General features: G+C 45.2%; 1 protein-coding gene and 1 pseudogene across 1 annotated transcript; both read left to right on the forward strand.

Annotated features, from left to right (window-relative positions):
• The first annotated feature begins 4,367 nt into the window (after positions 1-4,367).
• LOC144373445 (transcription factor 7-like) lies at positions 4,368-6,678 on the forward strand. The gene is given in 2 exon segments (XM_078036521.1): positions 4,368-5,457; positions 5,460-6,678. Coding segments are annotated over 2 exon segments (1,374 nt in total). The 5' UTR covers positions 4,368-4,382; the 3' UTR covers positions 5,759-6,678.
• Positions 5,760-23,914, forward strand: LOC144373446 (serine/threonine/tyrosine-interacting-like protein 2; annotated as a pseudogene).
• Positions 23,915-24,298: the final 384 nt, after the last annotated feature.

Here is a 24,298-nt window from a genome sequence, read left to right on the forward strand (position 1 = left end):
AGGAACTGGGCTGTCTCATCAGCAGGACAACGGCCCATGGGAATGGACAGGGACAGACCTCAGGACAGGGAGAGATGCTCAGAACTATCAAGATCTCTGGCAGGAGGGGGCTGGGCAAGCCACGCGGCTACTAACACAAGCTCCCTTCCATGCAGAAGCAAGAAGACACAGTGAAGCTCCCAGAGGGCAGAGATAATCCAGGTGGGATCTTCCCGGGCCTGGGGACTTAACGTAGAGGAATTCCTCCATTGGATTCAATTTTCCCCACGTTTAAAGAAGAATGCCAGTAACTGTCAGTTTTCAATCCCCATGTAACAAATTAGCACAAAGGTAGTGACTTAAAACAGCACAAATTTTTTGGAACCTATTGAGAGCCACAGCCAAAGTCAGAATGATGCCTGGCATATTGCCAGAGGGAATGGTTGAAAGGTGCTGCCAGCGAACCATTGAGATGATGATTTGAGTTAAGCTGTAATATAATAGCTGTGGTGCTGGATTGATTGAGTTGTATATGAACCCTATGGGTGGGAGGGGATAGGCTGGCTCCGGGAATCTGCCTCAGGCACCCAACACTTTGTAGTCATGTTGCAAGGCCCTGCTTTTGGAATTCTTTTCAGAGTTTATTGGAAATTTTTGAATGGTGACATGTCTTGTTCTCTAAAGATTAATTAATTTTCAGCAGTAACTAAATTTCCAAAAAGCAAAGTATGGTATATAAATTTGGGCTCAAAATTAGACAAAGGTTATGAAAGGACTAGAAATCAAGTAGACATAATTTCCCATATGGCTTTTAACTGACTGTAAAGAAAACTCAAGAAGAACATTTAGAATAGTTGAAATCAGTTGTAACTTCCCATATTAACTTTGCTTTTATAATTAGTTTGACATTATCTTAAAATCTAAGTATTTTCATATCATATCAAACATTTTAGCAGATAACACTAACTTGAATCAGTTACTCTTAGTTTCTTTACCTACATTCATTGTATTCATATAACAATAATAATAATAATAATAATAATAATAATAATAATAATAATAATAAATGTGTTAGGCACCATTCTGCTGCAAAGGTGTTTCTATCAAAATTTTTGTGAAATTACAAAAGGAAAGTAAGCTTTTACCTTGTAGGTTGAGTTCTGTTGCCTACTATAATAAGTAATTGCCTTTTATAATAAGGTGATTCTGTGCAGAGTTCTGTATTTGCTGTAATTCTAAATTTTTATTTACATTGTCAGAGAAGCTGACAGGTAAGAGGTAAGTTTCATGAGTTACACTTAGACCTAAGACCTTGAACTTTACTGAAATTGTTTAGTAGCAATGAATCACAGCCCTTCATCACCTGAGTCCTTTTCATATAACCAGGACATGACTACAGCAGCAGCTGACTGTGTAGATTTTCATATAGGCTACAACCAAGAGCAATTATTAATCTCCTTACTACAAACAGCAACTCTAGAGTTAAAATATTGAATTTCAAGAGAATGTACGTGAGGCCAGAGACCTACCAAGTGACCCGATGATAGTGTACCACTCCAAACCAAATATTTCACAGTAGGAAAACTGTGGCTGATACCTAGAGTAGAGTTGGAAGACATCAAATCCAGCATGGTTTTTTCTTCTATTGATAAACTTACAGATTTCTTCTGTAAGAAAAATTCTGAAGAAAGGAATTACCTTATTTTCATAGTCAATGTGTAACTGAGTATGTTTTTCTGCCTCTTCTGTTAGTTTTGGAATGCCCTTCAACCCTGACTTCTGTTTATCCTTCTCTTTACAATGAATGCTATCAGAGCAGTCAGTTACTTTTATGTTCATGGTGCATGGCACAGAGAAGGTCATGAAAAAATCTTTTTGTTGGAACAAAGAAAAGAAATAAATTATCTTACTGGATTTTGCAAGCTTAAAATTAATTTTGTAGTCAAACTTTCTGTATTAAGATTTTATTTATTGTTATAATGTTGGTGAATAAAAAAAGCATTTCCTCCCACTGAACATTAATTCCCTTAACTATAATACTGGGGTATAATTTGACCAATCTAAAAACACTGTTGTAAAGATTAAATGAGATAATACAAATAAAGTTGATAATATAATAAGTAGGTATTATATAGTGTTCTGACTGTAAATAGCTTTATACCATTTAACTTTTATTATTTCAAAGGGATGTTATCAATCTATTAAAGAATCTAATGGAATCCCCTCATCATACCCTCATCATTCCATAGCTTTAGCAAGCTCTTCAAACTATCTAAGCACAATTCACAATAGCTAAATTGTGGAGCCGACCCAGATGACCTTCAGTAGTTGAATGTGTAGGGAAATTTTGGTATATATGCACAATGGAATATGACTCAGCAATAAAAGGGAATAAAATCATGGCAAATAAACGGAGTTGGAGAATATAATGTTAAGTGAAGTAAGCCAATCCCTAAAAACCAAAGGCCAAGTATTTCCTTTGATATAGGATACTGACTCATAATGTGGTGATGGGTGGGGAGCATGGGAGGAATGGAGAAACTTTAGATAGGGCAAAGGGGAAGAAGAGGACGGAAGCGGATATGGGGGTAGGAAAGACTCTGGAATGAGTTAGACATCATTACCCTAAGTTCATTTGTGAAGACACGAATGGTGTGAAAATAATTTGTGTACAATCAGAGACTTGAAAAATTGTGCTCTATATGTGTAATATAAAATGAATTGCATTCTGCCATCATATATAACAAATTAGAAAAAAATAAAAGAAAAACTACCTGTGTGCTCCATATCAAAAGTCACTCGCTGACACTAGTCACATTTTCCCCCACTTACATATCATGATCCATTAGTGAAATGAAGTCTACTTATTTCATAGGGACTGATTTTATTTGGGGGGTGGAATGACTTGCCAAGGATTGAATTCAGAGGCACTCGAAAACTGAGCCACATCCTCAGCCCATTTTTGTATTTTATTTAGAGACAGGGTCTCGCTGAGTTGCTTAGCACCTTGCTGTTGCTGAGGCTGTGTTTGAACTCAAGATTCTCCTGTCTCAGCCTCTGGAGCTGCTGGGATTACAGGTCTGTGCCAAGGCGCCCAGCCCCATTATATTTTTAACTAATATGAACAAATGGAATGGAGTGGAGTAGAGTGCAGTGGAGTGGAATAATAGAATAGAAGAATAGAGTCTATGTTTTGCATTTAGTGGGATAAATAAAGGTAAACATTTTGTGAAACTTCCTTAAGATGCATGTGCATAGTATGCTTATGCGCCTATATATGTATGTTAGGTTCAAATATATCTTGCTTGATCAAGATGGCTCACACAGAGCATCCTGCAGATTTCTATGCCTTATCATTTTCATCACCCTTGCTGTTCTTAGTTTCACCTTTTTTGCTTTATTTCCCAACATCTAAGCACAACAGCTACATTTGCAATACAACTGATTACAGAGATCACACTTATTTAAAAAACAGATTAAACCAACCAAGTGATCACATTATCAAGTGATCACAATAATTGTATGCTAGCTTCACTTATAACACAAAAGGTCATGTTCAGAAGGCAAGATGCATCAAATTTTGAGTGTTCCACATAGATAACCTGTATTCCAAAGTTTCTTAGAATATGACCCGGGAGCATGTCATACACAAAGCAGGAAAATGAAGGTGCACTCTTCTAGATGATGTCAGAAATTGTTCTAAGTCAAACTTTATATCAGAGCATGATGCCTTACAGTAAAATTATAATAAATAAATATTCCAGATTTTTGTAATTAAGATGCTTTAAGCCAATTTATCCACTTTCTTAACTTGAAACTAGAATCAGAACATGAATCAAATATGTCAAGTGGTTTTCTTACAACACAGAATTCCACAACTATATATAAAATGTTTTTGTTTGAATGATATATAGTAAAGACTGTTCACACACACACACACAAAAAAAAAAACACTAAAATGCCTGCAGATGATGGAGACACCTTTGAAATTCTCCATTCCAACGACCATTAATCTAATTTTCTTCTTCTTCTTCTTGAATTCATATCTCTTCAAAAAGGATAGTTTCTCATTGAGTCTCTGAAATGCAGTGTAGCTGTTCTCCCTCATTGTTAATTTCTTGCTTATTAAACTTTTCCAAGAATTAATCTAATTAACATTGAGTTTACTTTTTAAGACTTGTATTGTTTCACAAGAAAAAGACATAAAAGGCCTTTGATGTTCCGCTCAGCCCCGCGCCCTTACCCGGCGCCCACAGCCCGCCCAGGCGGAGTCAGCCCGCGCTCCGCCCGTCGCGATCCGGGCTCGGAGGTCCAGACTCCGGGCTCGCCACCTCCCGGGCCGGCTCCGCGCCCCGCACTCTCCGCGCCCCGCGCTCCCTGCGCCCAGGCGGGCGGAGGGCACCATGCCGCAGCTGGACTCCGGCGGGGGCGGCGCGGGCGGCGGCGACGACCTAGGAGCGCCCGACGAGCTGCTGGCCTTCCAGGACTAGGGCGAGGAGCAGGACAAGAGTCGCGACAGCGCCGCGGGCCCTGAGCGCGACCTGGCAGAACTCAAGTCGTCGCTCGTGAATGAGTCAGAGGGCGCGGCCGAAGGCTCTGGGATCCCGGGTACCGGCGCCAGAGCACGCAGCGAGGCCGAGGTCGGGGCCGAGGCTCTGGGACGGGAGCACACTTCGCAGAGACTTTTCCCGGACAAACTTCCAGAGTCTCTGGAGGACGGCCTGAAGGCCCCAGAGTGCTCCAGCGGCATGTACAAAGAGACTGTCTACTCCGCCTTCAATCTGCTCATGCACTACCCACCCGCCTCAGGAGCAGGGCAGCATCCCCAGCCGCAGCCTCCACTGAACAAGGCCAATCAGCCAACTCACAGTGTCCCCCAACTGTCTCCTCTCTACGAACATTTCAGCAGCCCACACCCCACACCTGCACCTTCGGACATCAACCAGAAACAAGGAGTTCACAGGCCTCTGCAGACCCCTGACCTCTCTGGCTTCTACTCTCTGACCTCAAGCAGCATGGGACAGCTCCCTCATACTGTGAGCTGGTTTACCCACCCATCCTTGATGCTGGGCTCTGGTGTCCCTGGTCACCCAGCAGCCATCCCCCACCCGGCCATTGTGCCCACCTCAGGGAAGCAGGAGCTGCAGCCCTATGACCGCAGCTTGAAGACACAAGCAGAATCCAAGGCAGAGAAGGAGGCTAAGAAGCCAACCATTAAGAAGCCCCTCAACGCGTTCATGCTGTACATGAAAGAGATGAGAGCCAAGGTCATTGCAGAGTGCACACTCAAGGAGAGCGCCGCCATTAACCAGATTCTAGGTCGCAGGTGGCATGCACTGTCAAGGGAAGAACAGGCCAAGTATTATGAATTGGCCCGTAAAGAGAGGCAGCTGCACATGCAACTATACCCAGGCTGGTCAGCGCAGGACAACTACGGGAAAAAGAAGAGGTGGTCAAGGGAAAAGCATCAAGAATCTACCACAGGAGGAAAAAGAAATGCATTCGGTACTTACCCGGAGAAGGCCGCTGCCCCAGCCCCGTTCCTTCCGATGACAGTGCTCTAGGCTGCCCTAGGTCCCAAGCTCCCCAAGACTCACCCTCATACCTTCTGCCCCTCTTCCCCACAGAACTGCTTGCTAGCCCAGTGGAGTCGGCACCAACATCCCCACGTCTCTCCACTATTCTCAGTCTCCCTGCCCCTGGACCACCACAGGCCCCTCACAGCACCCTGCAGAACACACAAGTACAGCAACAGGAATCTCAGAGGCAGGCGGCCTAGCATGCACAGGACTCCTGGCCTCCTCCAGAGGCCTAACCCTTTAGAGAAAGCAGAAGCCCTAGTCATATGGAAACTGGCCAGCAGCCCTCCCAATGCTCCATGTAGGGTCCATGCCCTGAAGATTTCAGAGGCTGAAAAACTTCTGCCTGAACGTGAGGCCATCAATTCAAACTTCTGAAGTGGTGGGACCATATTAATGCCAGTGTGTCGTCTCATTAAGGGAATCCTGATGCCTGTGGCAGCCTACATTGTGGTGTCCCCCACCCTGCTCCAAACCATGTGCTTTACTAGCCAGATACCCTTGTCTCCCTTGCTTTTCTGCTATAGGTCACAGAAGGGCAGGACTAAGCTCAGCTACATTCTCTACAGAAATGCCTCATCTGTCCTCTGCCACACCCTTCCCACACCAGACACTTCCATGGATCAAGAATAACCTGTTTGATATTATCAAACAACATCTGAGCATGATCACAACCACAAAGCTCAAGATGACTATGCTTCTCCAAAGGGAATGGAGGAGCTGTTTACAGAAAACCAGCTGCTCTTCATAAGCTGGACCAGAGGAAGCCTCTTAGTATATTCTCAGGAGCTTAGAAGAGGAGGAGGGAATAGAATAGGTTTAGGCCTAACAACTTATCAGGCAAATTCGGGTTCCTGAGCAACTTAAGAAACCCTGACACCAAAGCTCAGGCACCAGATGATGCAGGCAAACAGTTCAAAGAAGTCATGGCCCAAATCTAGTGTGTATCCCTCTCTATTCAGTCTTTTTCACAGTTCCATTTCCAGCTCATTCATGTCACTTGAGCCAGCTCTTAGGCAATTTGAGAGAGTAAACCCAAAACCTCCTCCAATAGCCAGAGCTTGCCTTCTAGCATTCAGACCAGGCCAGCGTGTTTTTTTCCCTTTGGGGCTGAAGGAAAGAGGACTGTTAAAACTAAAGGAACCCAGAAACCTCTAGTGGTGGACATAAGTTTTCACCACAGCCTGCTTTAATCAATTTTTGAGCCAAGCTTCAACCCTGAGCCTTGAGAAACAAGTCTTTTATTTTAATTTAACTTTTTTTTCCTTTTGCCTTCTCCTCATTGTACATAGCCTGAATCCAAAGAAAAAGGGCTGTCTGTGTACTCGTATACACCCTTACAAAAAGCCTTTAGTTACATACTTTAGCCACTGGTTTCTCAGAATCCAAAGATCACCTATTCTTGTGTAGTGTTGCAAAAAGTCTTGAGAAAAAAGGACCAATGTAGTGTTCAAAATATTTTTGTATTGTTAATGCATCATCAAAGAAAAACTTTTTTTTTAAACATGAGAATAAAGATACTTTTTACTGGGAAAAAAAAAGAAAAAGACATAAAATTATTTGAGGAAAAAATGCAGGCATTTCTTGTTTTTTACCTGGTGCATTTTTACTCTGTTTGCCACAATAGTGATTTAATTTACACTGAACAAACACAACTCTCTCCAATACAGTTTCATTTAATGCAGCTAAATTTGTATTTGGCAACAATGTACTATATTTAAGATAGACACATTAGTTAAAAAAGCACATAAACAAAGAATTTCTTTTTGATATTCTATGAACTCAACATTAGAGATTTTAGGAAGATTTGCCAGAGGAATTCCAGAAGTTATAAGTCATTATTTATTTAATTGCTCTTCCAGGGAATGTTTGAAACTTTTCATGATTCTATATCTCATGTAGATGTTTGCCTTAAATGTTGATTGAATGAAGAATTAAATAGTCAATATGTTAGAAATTAAAAACATAACTAAACTTTTAACTTTAGCAATTCCTGGTCTGTTGACTAAAGATATGTGGATGTTCTTTGATGCACAACATCTTTAATAAGCTTTAGAATATATATGTTTTTGAAGATTGTAACTTCATATATATTATGTGAAGAGTTGAAATAAAGCAACTAACTATTCAAGCCAGATTAAGAGTACCAGGAAACATATTATTGGTGTAATAAATGGTGCTTTGTGCATGCAAATTTAGGAAATAGAATTTACAGGCATAAAATAGAATTTGTAACAATGGCAACAGAAGCCAAACAACCAAGATATAGTCACATGATGTGGTTCCTTAAAGAGCATTAGCTCAGCAGTCAGGAAGTCTTCATTTTATTTTTCTTATTGTCATGTTTATTCTTAATTTGTTATCTTTCATAAACTGAATGTCTAATTATAAATGTGTGAAACAAATATAAAAGCAACATTTTTGTTTTGGAAATAAGATACTAAAGTGGTTGCTTTAGTCACAAAGTTCATATACAGGCAATTATGACTACCCATTTAATGCCTGTAATAATTATTTCTTTCCAATAGCATAATTTTTTTGTTCCCTCAAATGGTGACATTCTTGAGTAATTTTATAAGTACAAAAATTATTTTAAAAAGTAAATGTTCTCCAGGAATGCCATTCATTCTCTCATAAAAACTGGAGAGAATTCTAACTGCAAGTTAAAAGAAAGAAGGATGGACAGACTCAGTCATTTTCATTATAATCCTTTATATCCAGTCCCAGAATATAATTTGGAGTCCAAAATAAACAGTGAGGGCAGGGACCACATTTATCTTTCACTGATCAAGTTACCAGCCCCCAATAAGATTTCAGTTAATAGAGTTTGAGTAAGTGAAAGAACAAAACTAAATCCAAGTAAATGAAACATGATAAAAACCATTTGTGCCTTTAACATAGAAGAACAAAGGCTTCCTACCAAGCATTTTTCTCTTGAAATTTCCTATTACAAAATAGTATAAATTTCTTCAGAAATCTAAGCAATTTTTTATTAATGTGTTGTCCATGAATTTAGAAAAGCTTGTGATTTTCAGAATTAGGATGATTTTCTCCACCAATAAGAAGAGGAGGAATTGATACAGTAAGTTATAATGTCTTGATCCAAAAATATTGGATGACACCAGGCAAGTATCGGTCCTAACATGCAAAAGAGTGCAGGTCCTGAGCAAACCCACACTCAGACAATCAGAACAGTTATTTTTCATGTACTCAGAAGATGTCTTATCACTCACGGCCTATCTTCTGTTTAGCTGTGGTTTTTAATTAACAGAAGGACAAATGAAAGGCTATGGGGTGGGATGGCCAAGTTTTGCAGAACACTCTGGAGATGATGCACCTGCCTGTACTATTTAGCCCAGGGACGCCCAAATTTGGGTTGACACATTTTGAAGTCTGTGATAAACGTTTGCAAAATTAAACAATATTGACAGTGAAATGAGCTTTTTATTAAAGTATTTTTTCAACTTTAAAATCTCATTTTAAACAGAAGTTTTTAAATAGAATATTATTGAATAGTAAATTTTGCTGTTTCCAAGCTCAAATAATTTTAAACTTTAGATAATTGGTAACAGAAACACATTCTGAGATTTCATTAAAAAGAAGAAAATAGAAAACATTGCAAGTGCAAGAAGAAAACATTAGATTAAAGGAACAAATTTCAGTGTCTCTATTTACAACTTCCATTCATTGATGAAGACAGAGAGTCTAGGAGTACTATGAACGGCGTTCCTTCCTTTTTTATTCATCCTTTGTAAGAATCCAGCTACCTTTGATACTTCTGTGAAAAATGGCATTCAATTATACCAAAGGAAAAAGAAAAGAAAAAAAATGAAAGGATGCCTTTTTTATTAAAGAATGAAAATGGCCTTGGTTCTCAAAGGCTCTTTTTTTTCATTAATTTATTCGGACCTGATCAAGTTATGATGGAAAGTCTTACAATTTATTGTATAATTTGTGCACAAATGCAAGAAAAGAAAAGCAAAACAACACTTACTCCAAAATAAACTCACTCTACTTAGGCAAATTGCTATTACCAAGTTATGTTGAATTTTAAACAATAACTGATGTGCCTGAATTCATTTTTAAAAGAGCTAAACATATGTTAAACTTTTCTACGAGTATAATTTAATTATTAAGAGATCTACTTCAAAGTTCAGAGATGCATGAAAACTAATATATTTACTTTCATAGAAGTCTTTTTAAGAGAGGGAGCTTGATACTTCTTCAAAATAGTTAAGCCAGGTTTCCTATGAAAGTGGTGAATTGAAGTTTTTACCCCAAGATTATTTACTGTAAAATTATTATGTAATTAAATTAATTTATCATGTAAAAGAATAAAGTATAATTTCACATAATTTCTCTTGGTAAGTAAATAAGCAAATAAAAATACATAAAACATACCTCAAATCACCAGGGTATTGGGGGACTATAGCAGAATCATGATACCTTTGAGCTAATGTCATTACCATATTCTCTCAGGCTTTAAAATAACAATTTTCCTTACACATTTACCATACATTCACACACATATACACACACAATAGGTGCATACACTCACATAAATACACACACATGCATAGACTTTAACCCTTTTGCTTTACATTTAGACATTTACAGCTAAAACACACCACTATGTTCCCTATATGACTAAATAAAACTTTAAAAACTCTCCTTTTGGGAATTGTTAATTTTTTATATCATTGAAAAATTTATTTACTGCCTCCAATCAATTCTGTAGGAGAATCAAATGAGTATAAAGTAGTCTTGAAGATTTAAAAGACTGCAAACAAGTTTGTAAGAAACACTACATCCTGAATAGGAAAGATAAATATATGTAATAATGAAAATGATACACTTAGGCAAGGGAATTTGGAAAAAGTTGTAACAACAGAGAAAATAGACATTTAAACTCTGAACTGGACCCTAGTATTTAGATTTTTCTTTTCAAAGTTACTCATATGTTAAATAAGGATAGTAGTAACTACCTTCTTGGTCATTGTGGAGATGATCAGGCATGTTAAATGACTAGCTCTGGAACAAGTATATTTATTAGAATTAGCAAATAAATGTTTGTTATTATTAATGGTACTTGATGACATTAATAGTTATAATCATACTTGGTTGTGATCTTCTTCTCCAGCATTCCCCTCACACTGAAGCTTACTTTACACTTCTCTTATGATCCTTTTCATCTATCTGATTATTAATATTCTGCTACTAGTTGTTGAACTGTGTGGGGTCAAGTATTATGATGAGCTGATATGTGCATCCTACAAAGCAAGGTCTCTCCAACTACAATCTGGTTACCATGATTTTATTGTTTTATTTTCATTAATTTATTTTAACTGATACATAAAAACATGAAAATTACACAGATTTTGGAGGCTATCATGTAATATTTTTGTATATGTAAATATAACTTACTTATTTATCTACTTAACATACTGGGGATTGAACCCCAGAGACACACTAACACTGAGCTACTTCCCTACCATCTATTCCCCCCCCCCCTTTTTTTAGAGACTGTCTCACTAACTTTTTGAGGCTGATCTTGAATTTAGGATCCTCCTGTCTCAGCCTTCTGAGCAGCGGGGATTACAGTTGTGTGCTATTGCACTCAGCTACATGTAAATACTCTCAATAGTTCTGGATGGAGTTCCAAGGTTTTGCACTTTAACAATGATTCTGGTTCCTCTCATCATGCTTATAGTACAAAGGTGCTACTGTACTTACCACATTGCAAGATAGTTTATATTTCTTGAATTAAAATTACAACATCAAACACATGATTTAAATTGTAAACTTAATGTTTGAAACAACCATTTTTCAAAGATGTTCAGAGGGAGAAACTACAGAAAACTTTATAGGAAGAGAGTTTTCTCAAGTTCTAAAAATTATAAAAACAAAAATGGTCAGGATAGAAAGAAAACAAATTTAGACTTGTAGAAGACTTTGAGCTAAATTATGGATGGAGTAGAATGGAAGGAATGTTCATGCATTAGTGCAGCCTACATGCTTTTTTGAAACATAAGCTTTAGATTAGATTAAAAATAAGTTAAAAAATATTGGTTGATATAAATGTTTTTCTGAAAATGAACAAACGTACAAAGTTTTTAAGTAGAGTCTGTGAAACTATCATGATGTTTTTAGGACAGCTATTCCTTACAACCATATAAGGTAGTTAAGAGTAAAGAGAAATGTGGAAGACAGGTGCTTCAATAAGGTCTTAGCTTCAGCTTCTATCTGTATATTCAGTGAGATTGCCAGAATTTAAATGTAAGATATCCTTGCACATGCTTCCTATTGCTATGTTAAATCTCATGCTAACCCAAAGACAATTAAACAAGAGTATTTGTATATTTTAGCCTCAAAATAAACTTGTTTATGGTTCCTTCTGCCAATTAAACATGTTAATATGATGCATTTTTCCTGATTTCAAGCATCTCCAAATTTTTGAGGTCTCTTACAACTTTCCTAACTGCATTCTATTGGGAGACTCATATTTAGCAAATTTCACACTGTTATTTTCTCAAATAATAAAATTTCAATGAAACGCTTAAAGCATGAAAATATTAACAACCCATGGATGGGTGTAAAAAGTAATCCAATTGCTTACCTTCTGCAACAAAGTGAAAAAATAGAATGCAGCATTGCCTGCTATATTTAATAACAGAGAAAACAGTCATGTTTGTGGAAAGGAGTTTTGATTGTATTGTAAAATAATTGACAAGTTTTGACCATAAATTCTTAAAGTTTATAGCTGAAAAAAAACCACTCACTAATATATATTTCAGTGTATCTAATTGCAGTTTTTCCTATTATGTGATTCATTTCTAGGGAGAAATAAAATGAGACTTGTCCCATATTATTTAGTAGTAACATCTAACTATAGGATATAGCTGGCATAAAATAATCGAAGCATAACTCTCACTAGTGATGTCTAAGATCAAGTGATTTAGTGTACTGCATTGCTTAGAACCAATGAAGTAAAGTAAGTAATTGGCAGAAAAAGCTTTTAAAAAATAGTGAAATGGCAAAGCAAGGCAGCTACCATTAACAACAACAACAACAGAAAGTAATGACCTTATTATAGACATTGTATGCCGTCTCCACTCTAATATTCACAACTCTGGATTCATTTGCCAGATTTGTAATAATGTTTTCTTCTACCACATAAATTTTATCTTTAATTCAAGTGTAAAATAAGAACACTGTTTAATATTGTTTAGATCTTTATTACAGGTTTTACACTTAAGTTACAGTGTTTCATATGCCCATGTGCAGTATCGATTAATACAGTTGCTTTCCTGCCCCTTCTTTTCTAATCTGAGATATAGTAATTCATTTACATATAAAAGTCTGAAGGTAAGCATCCATTAATTCATACTATGTATGTGGTAGAAAAGATTATTTTACATGTGGAAAACTCAATAGAAATAACAGAGAATTCAAAAGATCATTGTTATAAGTCCTTTTAGAAATAGATCTCAGTTTTTTGAACTGTGAGATCTAATTTAAAAATTCATGAGAATAACTTTCCTGTGAGAAGGCTTAGGGAATTATGAATGACAGATAAAATCAAAATAAAAATAAGAAACTCAAAAATCTGGAATTCATTCATTATGTTGGTTTTATAGTTTATTATCACTGATTCAGATAAATCTTGGACATTTTTCTTCAGTTCACAAACTGAAAAGAGGAAGTGTTAAACTACCTGTGTAAAATTGTTTTGGAACCATGTAATTGTAATTAGATAGGTCAGGATATATGAAAATGCAATCATATGCAGTAAATTTAGAGTGGGACCTGCTGGAACTGCAAGGGGCGGTACTCCTCACTTCAGACAGACAGAAGCCTCCGCCAGGGCCCAGGCACAGCCGGACTCCCTGGACTCCAATCCTCAGCCGCCCACTTCAGAAACCTGCCGGATACTTCCCTGAAGGGCTGTCCCTCTTCCACAGCTCAGGCAGTAGCGCTGTATCCGTGACTCCTGAAAGCTTTACTTTCCCAGGGTAATTTGCATTCCACAGGTAAGGGAGTCCAACCAGCAGAGCGAACCAGGTTAGGGAAGAACATGGTCCATTCATTTGGAAAATAACTCGGAGCATCCACTTCATGCTGAGCACCATAGGACTCCTAAGTGTGACTCAGACAGACCCTAGTTCTCAAGGACCATGTCTAAGCTGTGAGCAGCCAGCGTTAGAGAAACCAAGGAGAGAGTAAGAGAACCCAGCTTCTTCCCATCACCCTTGCCCACCTGCAGCTGACCCTGACCCCAGTGTCTAGCTGGTGCAGAGGGCCATTGGAGCCTTGCTAAGTCTGTCCTGCAGATCGCCTGGCATTCAGCTCATGCCCACAGTTTCAAGTGAGCTGGCCAGTACAAGTTCTCCAAGGAACAGGGAAGGCTACGGTGTCCTCACTCCCTAATGCAAATGCCACCTGCTGCCCGTAGAACTCAAGCCTCAGGGGCTCAGAGCAGACGCAGAGTGTCTGGGCATGCTGGAGTCCGCTGAGCAGCTGCTGGTGGAGGACCTGTACAACCGTGTCAGGGAGAAGATGGATGACACCAGCCTCTACAACACCCACTGTGTGCTGGACCAGCAGCAGGCCCTGGTCCAGGACCACCAGGAGGCCCCTCGGAACGAGGTGGATGAGGTCTGGCCCCATGTCTTCATAGCTGAGAAGTGAGTGTGTCCATGGTGGTGGTGGTGACCTTTGTCTCCCCTCTGTTAGTGCCTGGGAGAGGTGACATTCCTTCAGCTTCCGCCCACGGCCCTCGCAGCTCCAGCCCCCGAGGCTGGCTAACCATTTGCCCTTCCCTGGCCTGGCCTGGGGAGACACTCCCCAAACCCTCAAACAGATGCCCAGGCTCCCTGATCTAGCCTTGCCTCATGGATGCCTCCTCTGGGCTTCCTTTCCTGACACAGACTCCTGACACCATGTCCACCATCCCTGGACACCCATAACAGCCATTGGACAGAACGGCAGGAGCCGTCCACAGTGCTGGTCTGCACGCGTGCTCACCAACACACGAAAGTGTGTGCCACACAGTGGGCGGGAAACCGGGTTACAAAAGAATACTGAATGCTCACAGATAGGTAGAGGGGTGTGTGTATGTGTGTGTGTGTGTGTGTGTGTGTGTGTGTGCTCACACGTGCACTTTTCCATCAACAAGTTAGCAGGAGGAGTCTCTGGGAAGTGGTTTTACAAGTGGCTTTAGTTTCCTGTCTAGGTTTGTTATGAATTTTACAAGTTCTCAAGACATTTATTGTCTTTGTGATCAGAAAAAATGTTATTTTTTAAAAGTTTATGAATGGTTTCCAGAACAAAAACAAAGACAACTTCCACATTCCACATATTATCCCTCCAAGCCTTACCAGTGCATAATTGGTACCAGCAGGTTAATATAAAAAACTGATTTTGGCTGATCCACTGCCTGCTGAATGGATGTGCTCCCAATGTAATTACCCAGGTGTCCACAAGCACAGAGGGACCCGGGCCCAGGCGGGCAGTAGGAGATAGCTGGGGACATGAGGTCTGAAACTCCTTCCTGTTGTGATGGGTGCCTGGGGACTGTTCCCTTGGGCAGGGACCAAATCCTGTGTTTTCACCACCAGAAGCACTTGACCTGTGGCCCCAGGCATCTCCAGCCGCCCCAGCTCACTGTCCTGCTCCTTCCTAGGCAGGCCTGTGCTCAGGGCTCTCAAATTGAGCCCTTCAAACTCAGTTGCAGCACAAAGAGCTCAGAAACACTGGTTCTTGTTCCATCTTTTTCTTCTTTCATGGTCTTGGGCAGTTATTCATTTTTAGAATCTTTGAATGGAGTTAAAATTGTTGCCTTTGAGTTTACTGTAAGGGGAAAATGAGATGATGCATATGAGGGGATTTGGGCAATACAGTGTGTGTCATCCGTGCACAACACACCTAATGTCTTGTCTGCCAGCTTTGTGCTTGGGTGAGTGTGCATTCCCAAGGTATGGGATTTGCAACTAGAGAACCCTGGACCACCCTAAAGATTCCTTGCACCCCAATCTCATTCCCCCCATCCTGCCCATCCAGCTCCGTCTCTTCTCTCTCTCGTGCAGCAGTCAAGTCAGGCCCCTTTAAACACAGGTGTCCACAGTGCGCCCCAGTGCCAAATGCCAATGTCTCGGCTTGGGACAAGATCATGAGCCACCACACAGCTTTGTAGGTTCAAACAGCAATTCTTTATTTCCGATCTCACACCAGCGTCCACACACACTCAGGGGAAATTCTCTTTTTCTCCCCCACAATACATGTCCTAAATACTTTTTCTCCACTAGAACTCAGCGGGAACTCAGGCAGCAGGCACGCCCTACTCCCAGCAGCAATAATCTTTAACCTCCCACTTCCCTAAAACTCCTTTTGTCTTAAACCGGAAACACCCTAAGGAGCGGGATACTTCCTCAAACCTTATCAGCTCTAAACCCGGATCCGCCTTGGTCCTTGAGCAAGGTCACCTTGCATGCAATGTCAACAGCGAAATGCATTTAACATGGGGTACACTGGCAAGGAAATTTTGAAGCGTCATTCCTACTTGACAATGGCCCTCAGCACCCCATACCTCCTGGGGAGAGGAGGAGGCACCCTGCTGGGTCTCCAGGCCCAGAGGCAGGCTCCCATCATGGTGGTCAACCTGCCCGGCTCTCCCTTCAGGAGCGCGGCTGTGAACAAGGGGCAACTGAAGAGGCTGGGCATCACCCACATCCTGAATGCTGCCCACGGCACCAGTGTCTACACTGGCCCTGAATTCTACACTGGGCTGGAGATCCAGTACCTGGGCGTGGAGGTGGACGACTTCCCCGAGGTGGACATCACCCAGCACTTCCGGAAGGCTGAGGAGTTCCTCGATGAGGCCCTGCTGACCTACAGAGGTGAGGGGCTCTGCTGCTCGGGCTGTGGACTCTCCCTGGGTAGAAACAAAGGGGGTGTCACGGTTATCTGAGGGGATCTGACAACACGGTTGTTCTCTAGGAAGTGGAGAAAGAATAGGATGATCACTGACCCCACAAGCAATCCCGGGGGCCTCTCGTGTGTGGGTGCTTGGTGGCACCCAGGCAACAGATGGACACACTTAAGCTGGCCAAGGAGAGATGACAGGGAGGGCGGGAGGTGTGGGGTGGTGACAAGCGCAAGGCAGGGACTGTCCTGCGATGGCTCCCAGGGCTGACTGGCTCCTGGGAGAGGCCATCTGGGAGGTCCTTCTGAGTCCCTGGTCCCCAGGGGAAGTGATCTGAGAGTAGCCACAGTAGAGCCTGGAGGACAGGCTGGAGCCAGGACAGTGGCCACAGAACGGCACCCAGAGGACAGGGTCTCAGTCCAGGATTCGTTCGGCTTTTTCCACCTGGACTGGGCTGTTTCCCTGTCCCGGGGAGCTCCAATTTTCTTCAACACAGAACAAAGATCAAAACATCTGATTCTAAAGTTGTCATGAGGGGCTGGGCTGGGCCTCAGAGGGAGAGCACTCGCCTAGCATGTTCGAGGCCCTAAAATAAAGATGCTGTGTCCAGATAAAAAATAAATACTAAAAAAAAATTTAAAAAAATAAAGTTGCCATGAGGGATAAAAATCTTTAATGCATATTAGGGTTTATTTAGCACAACACCCAGCTCTTGGTGAATGCCTGAACGTCATGCCATTATTGTAATAAACCATGTGGCATTCCTGGGAAGGGCATTTCCTGTCATCACCAACATCAGAGATAGGTCACATCTAATGGGACATGCACACACGTCACGTGTGTGTGTCATAAATACACACATGCACACACACGTAATGCTTAAAATTCTCCTACTTTAAAAAACATGAGCCTTTGGACACATTGGGGTTGCTGGCATCTGTCCAGGGTCTGTGGGAGGGGACCTGTTCCTTCCACTAGACCTGAGAGCAAGGCCAACCTCCCTGTGGAGAGGGAGCCCAGAGCGTCAGACACAGGGTGGGTGGCAGGTACCCACAGCATCCAGAGCAAAAGAGTCTTCAACTCATTTTGGGGGCCACTGAGGCACCACGAGAGCCTGTGGGGAGGCGGAGGGAGGATGTTGCATTGGGTGCAGGAGCTGCGGCTCCAGGAGGAAGCTCCTTGCTGTGTCTATGAGGGGCCAGCCCACATTGAACACCCACGTTGGTGTCAGCAGGCGTGCACCCAGTCTGCTGGTGAGGTGACCTCTCCTGCCAGGTTTCTGTTCTTACGACTAAAAGGCTCAGGGGTCACTCCAGTTGCACTGGGCTGACTGGGCTGTGCAAGAGACAAGAGACCCAAACACCTTTTTCTTTGGGGTCGCGGTGACAGCTCCTCTGAACTTAAGGGTCCACAGGAAGAGAGAGAGTGAGAGCATGCGCTGACCCCTTTTATTGAGGAGAAGCTACTCAAATGAGGCAAGGGGTCAGGTTTCAGGGGGCTGAAATGATGTCCACTATTCATGATGCCCACTATCATCAGGTTGACTGACACCTGGGTAGGCCACACACCAAGGGCACAGTAAGAGAAGGGGACACACACAAGGCACTTCCATGGAATATTCTATCCTAAACAGGGCAAGGGGTTACATTACAAAGGAACAGGTGAGCATAGCTCCACCCATAGGGCTGTAGGAAGTCACACCCGTGCATGACACATTTCTGTGACTGAGCGCCTCAGCACTCAGCAGGGAGTGTGACTCAGTCACGTGCAAAGTTGGCCTCCCACAGTCTCCTGTCCCTCAAGCCTTGCTCTTGAGCGGGAGCAGAGGGCCATACCCTGACTCTGGCTGCTGCCTGTAGGGTAGGTCCCACTCGTGAACGTCCCTACCCTAGAGCCTTCTTCCTGTGGCTTCCTCTGCTCTTAGATGCTTGGACACTAGCTTCTGACAAGGAGGAGGGTGGAAAGGGACACCCCCGACCCCTCAGGACAGTGCTGTTATCCACATCTAACTGTCCTGGAAGCTGAGACCCACTGGCAGTCTGGTGACTTTGCCAGATGTAACAATCAAGATGCCCTTGGTTGCTGGTAACAGAAAACCACCCCAAACCCTTCACAGCAGCAGAGGCCTTCAATAGGAGGCCACAGGAGGATCCAGAGACCACAGGAGTGTGGCACCGAGTGGCTAGGAGCAAGGACAGGCAGGGCACTTTTGGTCCCACCCTTACTCGCTTCCCTGGGTGGCAAACAAAGGCTTGGCATTAGCTGATCACCTGCCTCTGCCCATCGCCATGGGCTTCTACCCACCAGCAGTCCCTCAGGCCACCCTGGCTCCTCGGACGGACCCCAGGGTACAGTAGGCCCAGAGACACACGGAACCTGCAGCCTCGTCTGAGTGGGATCTGATGCCCTTATGAGGAGGACTGGGTGGTCACGTGCAGGAATGCGTTGGCAAGTCCTTGGTCCTGCCAGATGGCCCAGGGAGGGACCGTGGAGCCCTGGGCTGGAGTAAGAGGGGCAGTGGCCTGAACCCCTGAACTCTGCTGTCCTGTGTCCCTCAGTGGGTACCAGATATTGGCAACATACCCTGCAGCATCGCTGAGCCTCAGGGCCCATCTCATCTCTGACCCCTTGTGTGACAAAGGCATGGCCTTGGCTGGCAGGGAGACAGAATAAGGAGACTCGCCTCCCATCTCATCTAATCAGGGCTCTCAGCCGACGCTAAAGGTCCCCCAAGACTGTGGGCAGACAGACGGTGACGGCCAGGAAGTAGGTCTCCAGGAGTCTGGTCTGCACTATAAGCCAGCACTAGAGCGGTGGTGTAGACCCCAAGGCCATCCCGTTCAGGGCAGAGGGGAAGCACAAGGGAGGGGCAGATGACTGACGTGCTGAATAGCAGGGTCACGACTGGACTAGCCCCGCAGACTTACTAGCAGGTCACAGCTGCCGCAGTACTGGAAGGAATCTGTGAGATGCCATGAGATAAGGAAGACAGAATTGGAATTTTTTTTAAGTTTTATAGATTTCGGTTGATATAGAAGACGACTTGAGCATATTGTGTGACATGCCCACCCACACAGACCACAGGCCCGGGCACGTGGTGCTGTGGTTCAGGTTGGTCTGAGTGTCGCCCAGCACTTCCCATATTGGAATTTAATCATCCCATTGTGAGGTGTTAAGAGGGTGGGAACTTAATCAGAGTATGGTGTTCAGAGACCTTTGTGAAGGATGAGGTTTGGATGCAGGCATTAGGGTGGAGCCTCATGATTGAATCCTGGAAACGTTTGAAGAAGGGGGTAAGATGAAGGCAGACATATATGCATGCTCCCTGCCTCTTATCCTGTAAGGCTCTGCACTGCCTTGGGACTCTGCCAGCAGGAGGGCAATCACCAGATGAGGCTACTGAATGTCGCACTTACAGAACCATAAGCCCAAATAAACTATTTTCTTTGTAAAGTAGCCTGCCTCAGGTATTTCATTATAGTAATGGACAGCTGACTGGTACAGAATGCATGAACGAAGGCTATGTTCTTAGAGTCAGAGTGGTGAGGGTTCCACCTACTGTATGCCATTCAGTCAAACATGACATGTTTGGCTCCATCCTAGACCCAAACTCCTCAGTGACCAACTGATAAGTTTAACTCTTAACCTGGAGGAGAGTGTCTAGAATAGCATGGAAATATGAAAAAGAAAGTTTGAATATTGATTGAAAGACACATAATAGCCAGGAAAAAAAATCCTTAGTGAAGAATATGATAGTGATCCTCTCGAGGAATTTTGCACATAGGTTGTGATCATATGGACGTATTCATTCTTGAATGCAGAATGTCAGAATAGGAGCGCTGACTGCTGTTGCATTGTTATGCTTTGCCCTAGATAGGAAAGAACTGCCAAGACTCGAGTGATCCCACATGAAGGGAGCCATGTCCACCTGATTCTGTGAGCCAGTGAGCTCCAAATCGCAGGAAGTATCCTGCAGAGGCTGGTGGTGGCCACCCAGCATGAGGACACTGTACAGGGCAATCCCAAGCTCTGACTGACTGGGGGTGCTCTTCCACCCTGGGATCTGCTGTGATTTGGGGACTCAGGCGATGATGAACACCAGCTCCAAGCACTGGGTCCAGCACCCCGAACAGCACTTCAGAGAAGCAGGACCGGGCAGCCGCCATGGTGGCATCACGTCTCTGTGTGTTCTATTTGCAGGGAAAGTCCTGGTCAGCAGCGAAATGGGCATCAGCCAGTAGGCAGTGCTGGTGGCGCCTACCTGATGATCTTCCACAACATGGCCATCCTGGAGGCTGTGATGACCGTGAGCAGGAAGCAGGCCATCTATCCCAACGACGGCTTCCTGAAGCAGCTGCGGGAGCTCAACGAGCAGCTGATGGAGGAGAGAGAGGAGGACTGCACCCCAGAGAGAGCCAGCGAGAGCCAGGAGGCCCGGGGCACCCTTGGGGCGCGAGCGCAGCTGACTGTGGAGGAGGAGGACGAGGCCACCAGCCACCTCAGCGGCTGCTCCCTGGGGAAGGCCAGCCAGGCCTCCGAGCCCCTCATCCTCATTGACGAGGAGGAGGAGGAGAAGCTGTACGAGGAGTGGAAGAAGGGCCAGGGCCTCTCTGCGGGCAGCGAGGCCGGGGGTGGACAGTGTCCAGGGCCGGCCTCTTCGCGCCAGGCCAGCCAGGAGCAGGAGCAGGAGCTCAAGGACCAGGGCGTGGAGAGGATCATCCAGGAGTGGCAGAGCCGGAAAGAGAGGTACCACACCCAGGGCCACCAGTGGTGGGCCCTGGAGGAGGAGGACAAGGAGGTCGAGGAGGAGGAGGGCAAGTCCGCGCGGAGGCTCAGGAGGACGCGGAGCCAGAGCAGCGTCTCCAAGAGCGAGAGCATGCTCAGCCGGGAGGCGTGCTCCTGCGGCAGCTGGAGCTCGGTGGCCCCAGCCCAGGCACCTGGCGCCGCTCGGACTTGATGTCCACCGAGTGCACGTGGGACCTGTGGAACGAGAGGCTGCAGGACATCGAGAGGGAGGCCGTGCGGGAGTTCCGCTCCAGGAGCAGGAGAGAGGAGGAGGACGCGCGCTCAGAGGCCGGGAGCACGGTGCCTGAGGATGACCAGCAGAGCGTGTGCTCCGAGGCCAGCTCCTTTTACAACTTCTGCAGCAGGAACAAGGACAAGCTTACTGCCCTGGAGAGGTGGAAGATCAAGAGAATCCAGTTTGGATTTCACAAGAAAGACCTAGGGGCAGGAGAGGACAGTGGTGAGGTGCAGGGCCCGGAGGATACCCCCGGGTAGAGGAACCCCCCCCCCCATGTCAACCTGATGGCCTACCAGACCTGGAAGCTGAAGCACCAGAAGAAGGTGGGCAGCGAGAACAAGGAGGAGGTGATGGAGCTGGGCAAGGCGGAGGATGCCGTCCTGGCCAAAAAAAGACAGCGGAGGCTGGAGCTGCTGGAGAGGAGTCGGTGGACGCTGGAGGAGAGCCAGTCCATGGCCAGCTGGGAGGTGGATGGCTCCGTGGCTAGCGGGAGCATACCCTGTCCGCCTTCTGCTCTGCAGCCTGCTCTGTCAGTGCTAATGGGGACACAGGTCAGTACTGAGTGCCCAGAGCCACCACTCCCACCTGTCCCAGGCCGCCAGCAGCATTGGGGGATGCTCACCCACCAACCCCAGCACTCCCCTGCCCAGCCTGCCAGTGAGGCCTGGAGACACCATTTCCATTGCCAGCATCCATACTGGATTGCCAGCGTGGTCAGTGAGACCCTGGCTCAGAAGCAGGGTGAAATGCTGCTGCTGTCTCGCTCACGGACGGTGGCAAGCATGAGGGTAGGGCCAGCCACCAGCTGCCTGGGGGATGGCCAAGTCTCCATGCTCAGTGGACAGAGCAGCTCCCTTCTGGGTGACTGCCTGCTGTGTCAGAGCCAGGCAAGGCCCAGCTCCAACTCCCAGTCCGTGCTGTCCTCCAGCACTTCACTGATCTCCAGGGCCAAAGGGGCTGGGAGCAGGGTGAGGGAGACCAGCAAGCCCATCTACAGCCTCTTTGCTGACAATGTGGACCTAAAGGAGCTCTGCTACAAGGAGAGGGAGATGCAGATGGAGCTGAGGGAGAAGATGTCCAAGTACAAAATGGAGAAGCTGGCCTCCGACAACAAACGCAGCTCCCTGTTCAAGAAGAAGAAGGTCAAGGAAGAGGATGATGGTGCCAGTGATAGGGATGGGGACACAGACAGTGCCATCAGGAGCTTCCGACTCTCTTCCCGCAGTAACTCCCAAAAGCCTGAAACAGACACCTCCTCCTCCCTGGTGGTCTCTGACCACTGTAGGAGAGGCAGCAGAGGAGATGGACAGCAGCATCAATAAGTGGCTCAGTGGCCTCAGGACCGAGGAAGACTCTCCTCCCCAGAGTGACTGGTCTGGCAGCTCCAGGGATAGGTACAGCAGATCTTCCCTGCACCGGGAAACCGAGTCCAAATCCTGCAGTTACAAGTTCTCCACATCCCGGTCAGAGGAGCAGGACGCCTCCTCCTACCACGACGCGGAAGGCAGCTCTGTGAGGAGTACTTCCTGTTTCTCCTCGTCCTCCACCAGGGAGGGCAGAGAGACCCACAAGTTCTCCAGGTCCACATTCAGTGAGACCTCCAGCTCCAGAGAGGAGATCCCGGAGCCCTACTCCTTCTGCCGGACCCCTGAGTCCTCCGAAGGGGAAGAGTCCCCAGAGCCATGGCGCCGGGACTGGGCTAGGCCCAGGGACTGGGAGGACGGGGAAGAGTCATCCAAGTTGGACTTCTCTGAGTTTGGAGCCAAGAGGAAATTCACCCAGAGCTTCATGAGGTCTGAAGAGGAAGGCGAGAAAGAGAGGACAGAAACAGAGAGGAGGGAAGGTTTGCCTCTGGGCAGAGGAGCCAGTATCGGAGAAGCACAGACAGAGAGGAAGAGGAGGAGATGGACGATGAAGCCATCATCGCTGCTTGGAGACACTGGCAAGAGGAGACCAGGACTAAGCTGAAGAGGAGGAGGGAGGACTGAACAGGGCCTGGGCCACCTGCCACTCAGCAGAGCACAGGGCTCAGGCACACCCTGCCACCACCCCTCAGGGGCCGAGGATGCAGAGAGGATCTCTCCAACAGGCAGAGTGGCAGTGCCCAAGTGGAACGACACCGGGGTGCAGGGTGGGAGGAGAGGAGCCATGCTGGGCCAGCTCGGGCCGTTTTCTGTCATCCAGGGCCCTCTGTGCTTTGGTGCTTATGTGTTCGATAGTGTGTGTCCTGGACTGGAGAGGAGAGCGTGAAAGGAATTGCAGTTTGTTGGAGACTCCAGTGTACATCCAGAAGGCCATAAGGCAGGACTTGCTTCTGTTCAAGTAGTTTCATAACAAGTCCCAGGAAATCTGTCAGCAATGCCCAGCTCTGTTTAATATCTTGGATCTCCATTAAATTGGTTTGTTGTGAAATCTTCCTTCTGCACCCTGGTCACTTTAGCTCTTTAGATGTTAGGGGAAACTCACTTCAGAAGTCATGGTGGGTTTTTATGGGCCAGCCTCACCTTGCTTCACAAAATCTGTGCCTCCAGGCAATGCCACCACCGTCTCATTGTTATATAATAAAGGAAGATGTGGTGCAGGATGGAGGGCAGCTGAGAGGCCATTTCAGGACCCACCCCCACCTCGCCTGGGAGCAACAGAAGGAACTAAAGAAAGAGTGAGGTTAATGTGTGAGCGGCAAGGTCTGGGGTACAGAGAGGGTCCCTTGGAATGACAGGAACACAAAACCAGCCGGAGGGAGACCAGAAAAGCCCAACAGTGCCAGGTGGAGGTGAGTTTTTATAAAACCTCGCG

This window comes from Ictidomys tridecemlineatus, unplaced genomic scaffold, assembly GCF_052094955.1.
Source record: "Ictidomys tridecemlineatus isolate mIctTri1 unplaced genomic scaffold, mIctTri1.hap1 Scaffold_3991, whole genome shotgun sequence".
Taxonomy (NCBI): domain Eukaryota; kingdom Metazoa; phylum Chordata; class Mammalia; order Rodentia; family Sciuridae; genus Ictidomys; species Ictidomys tridecemlineatus.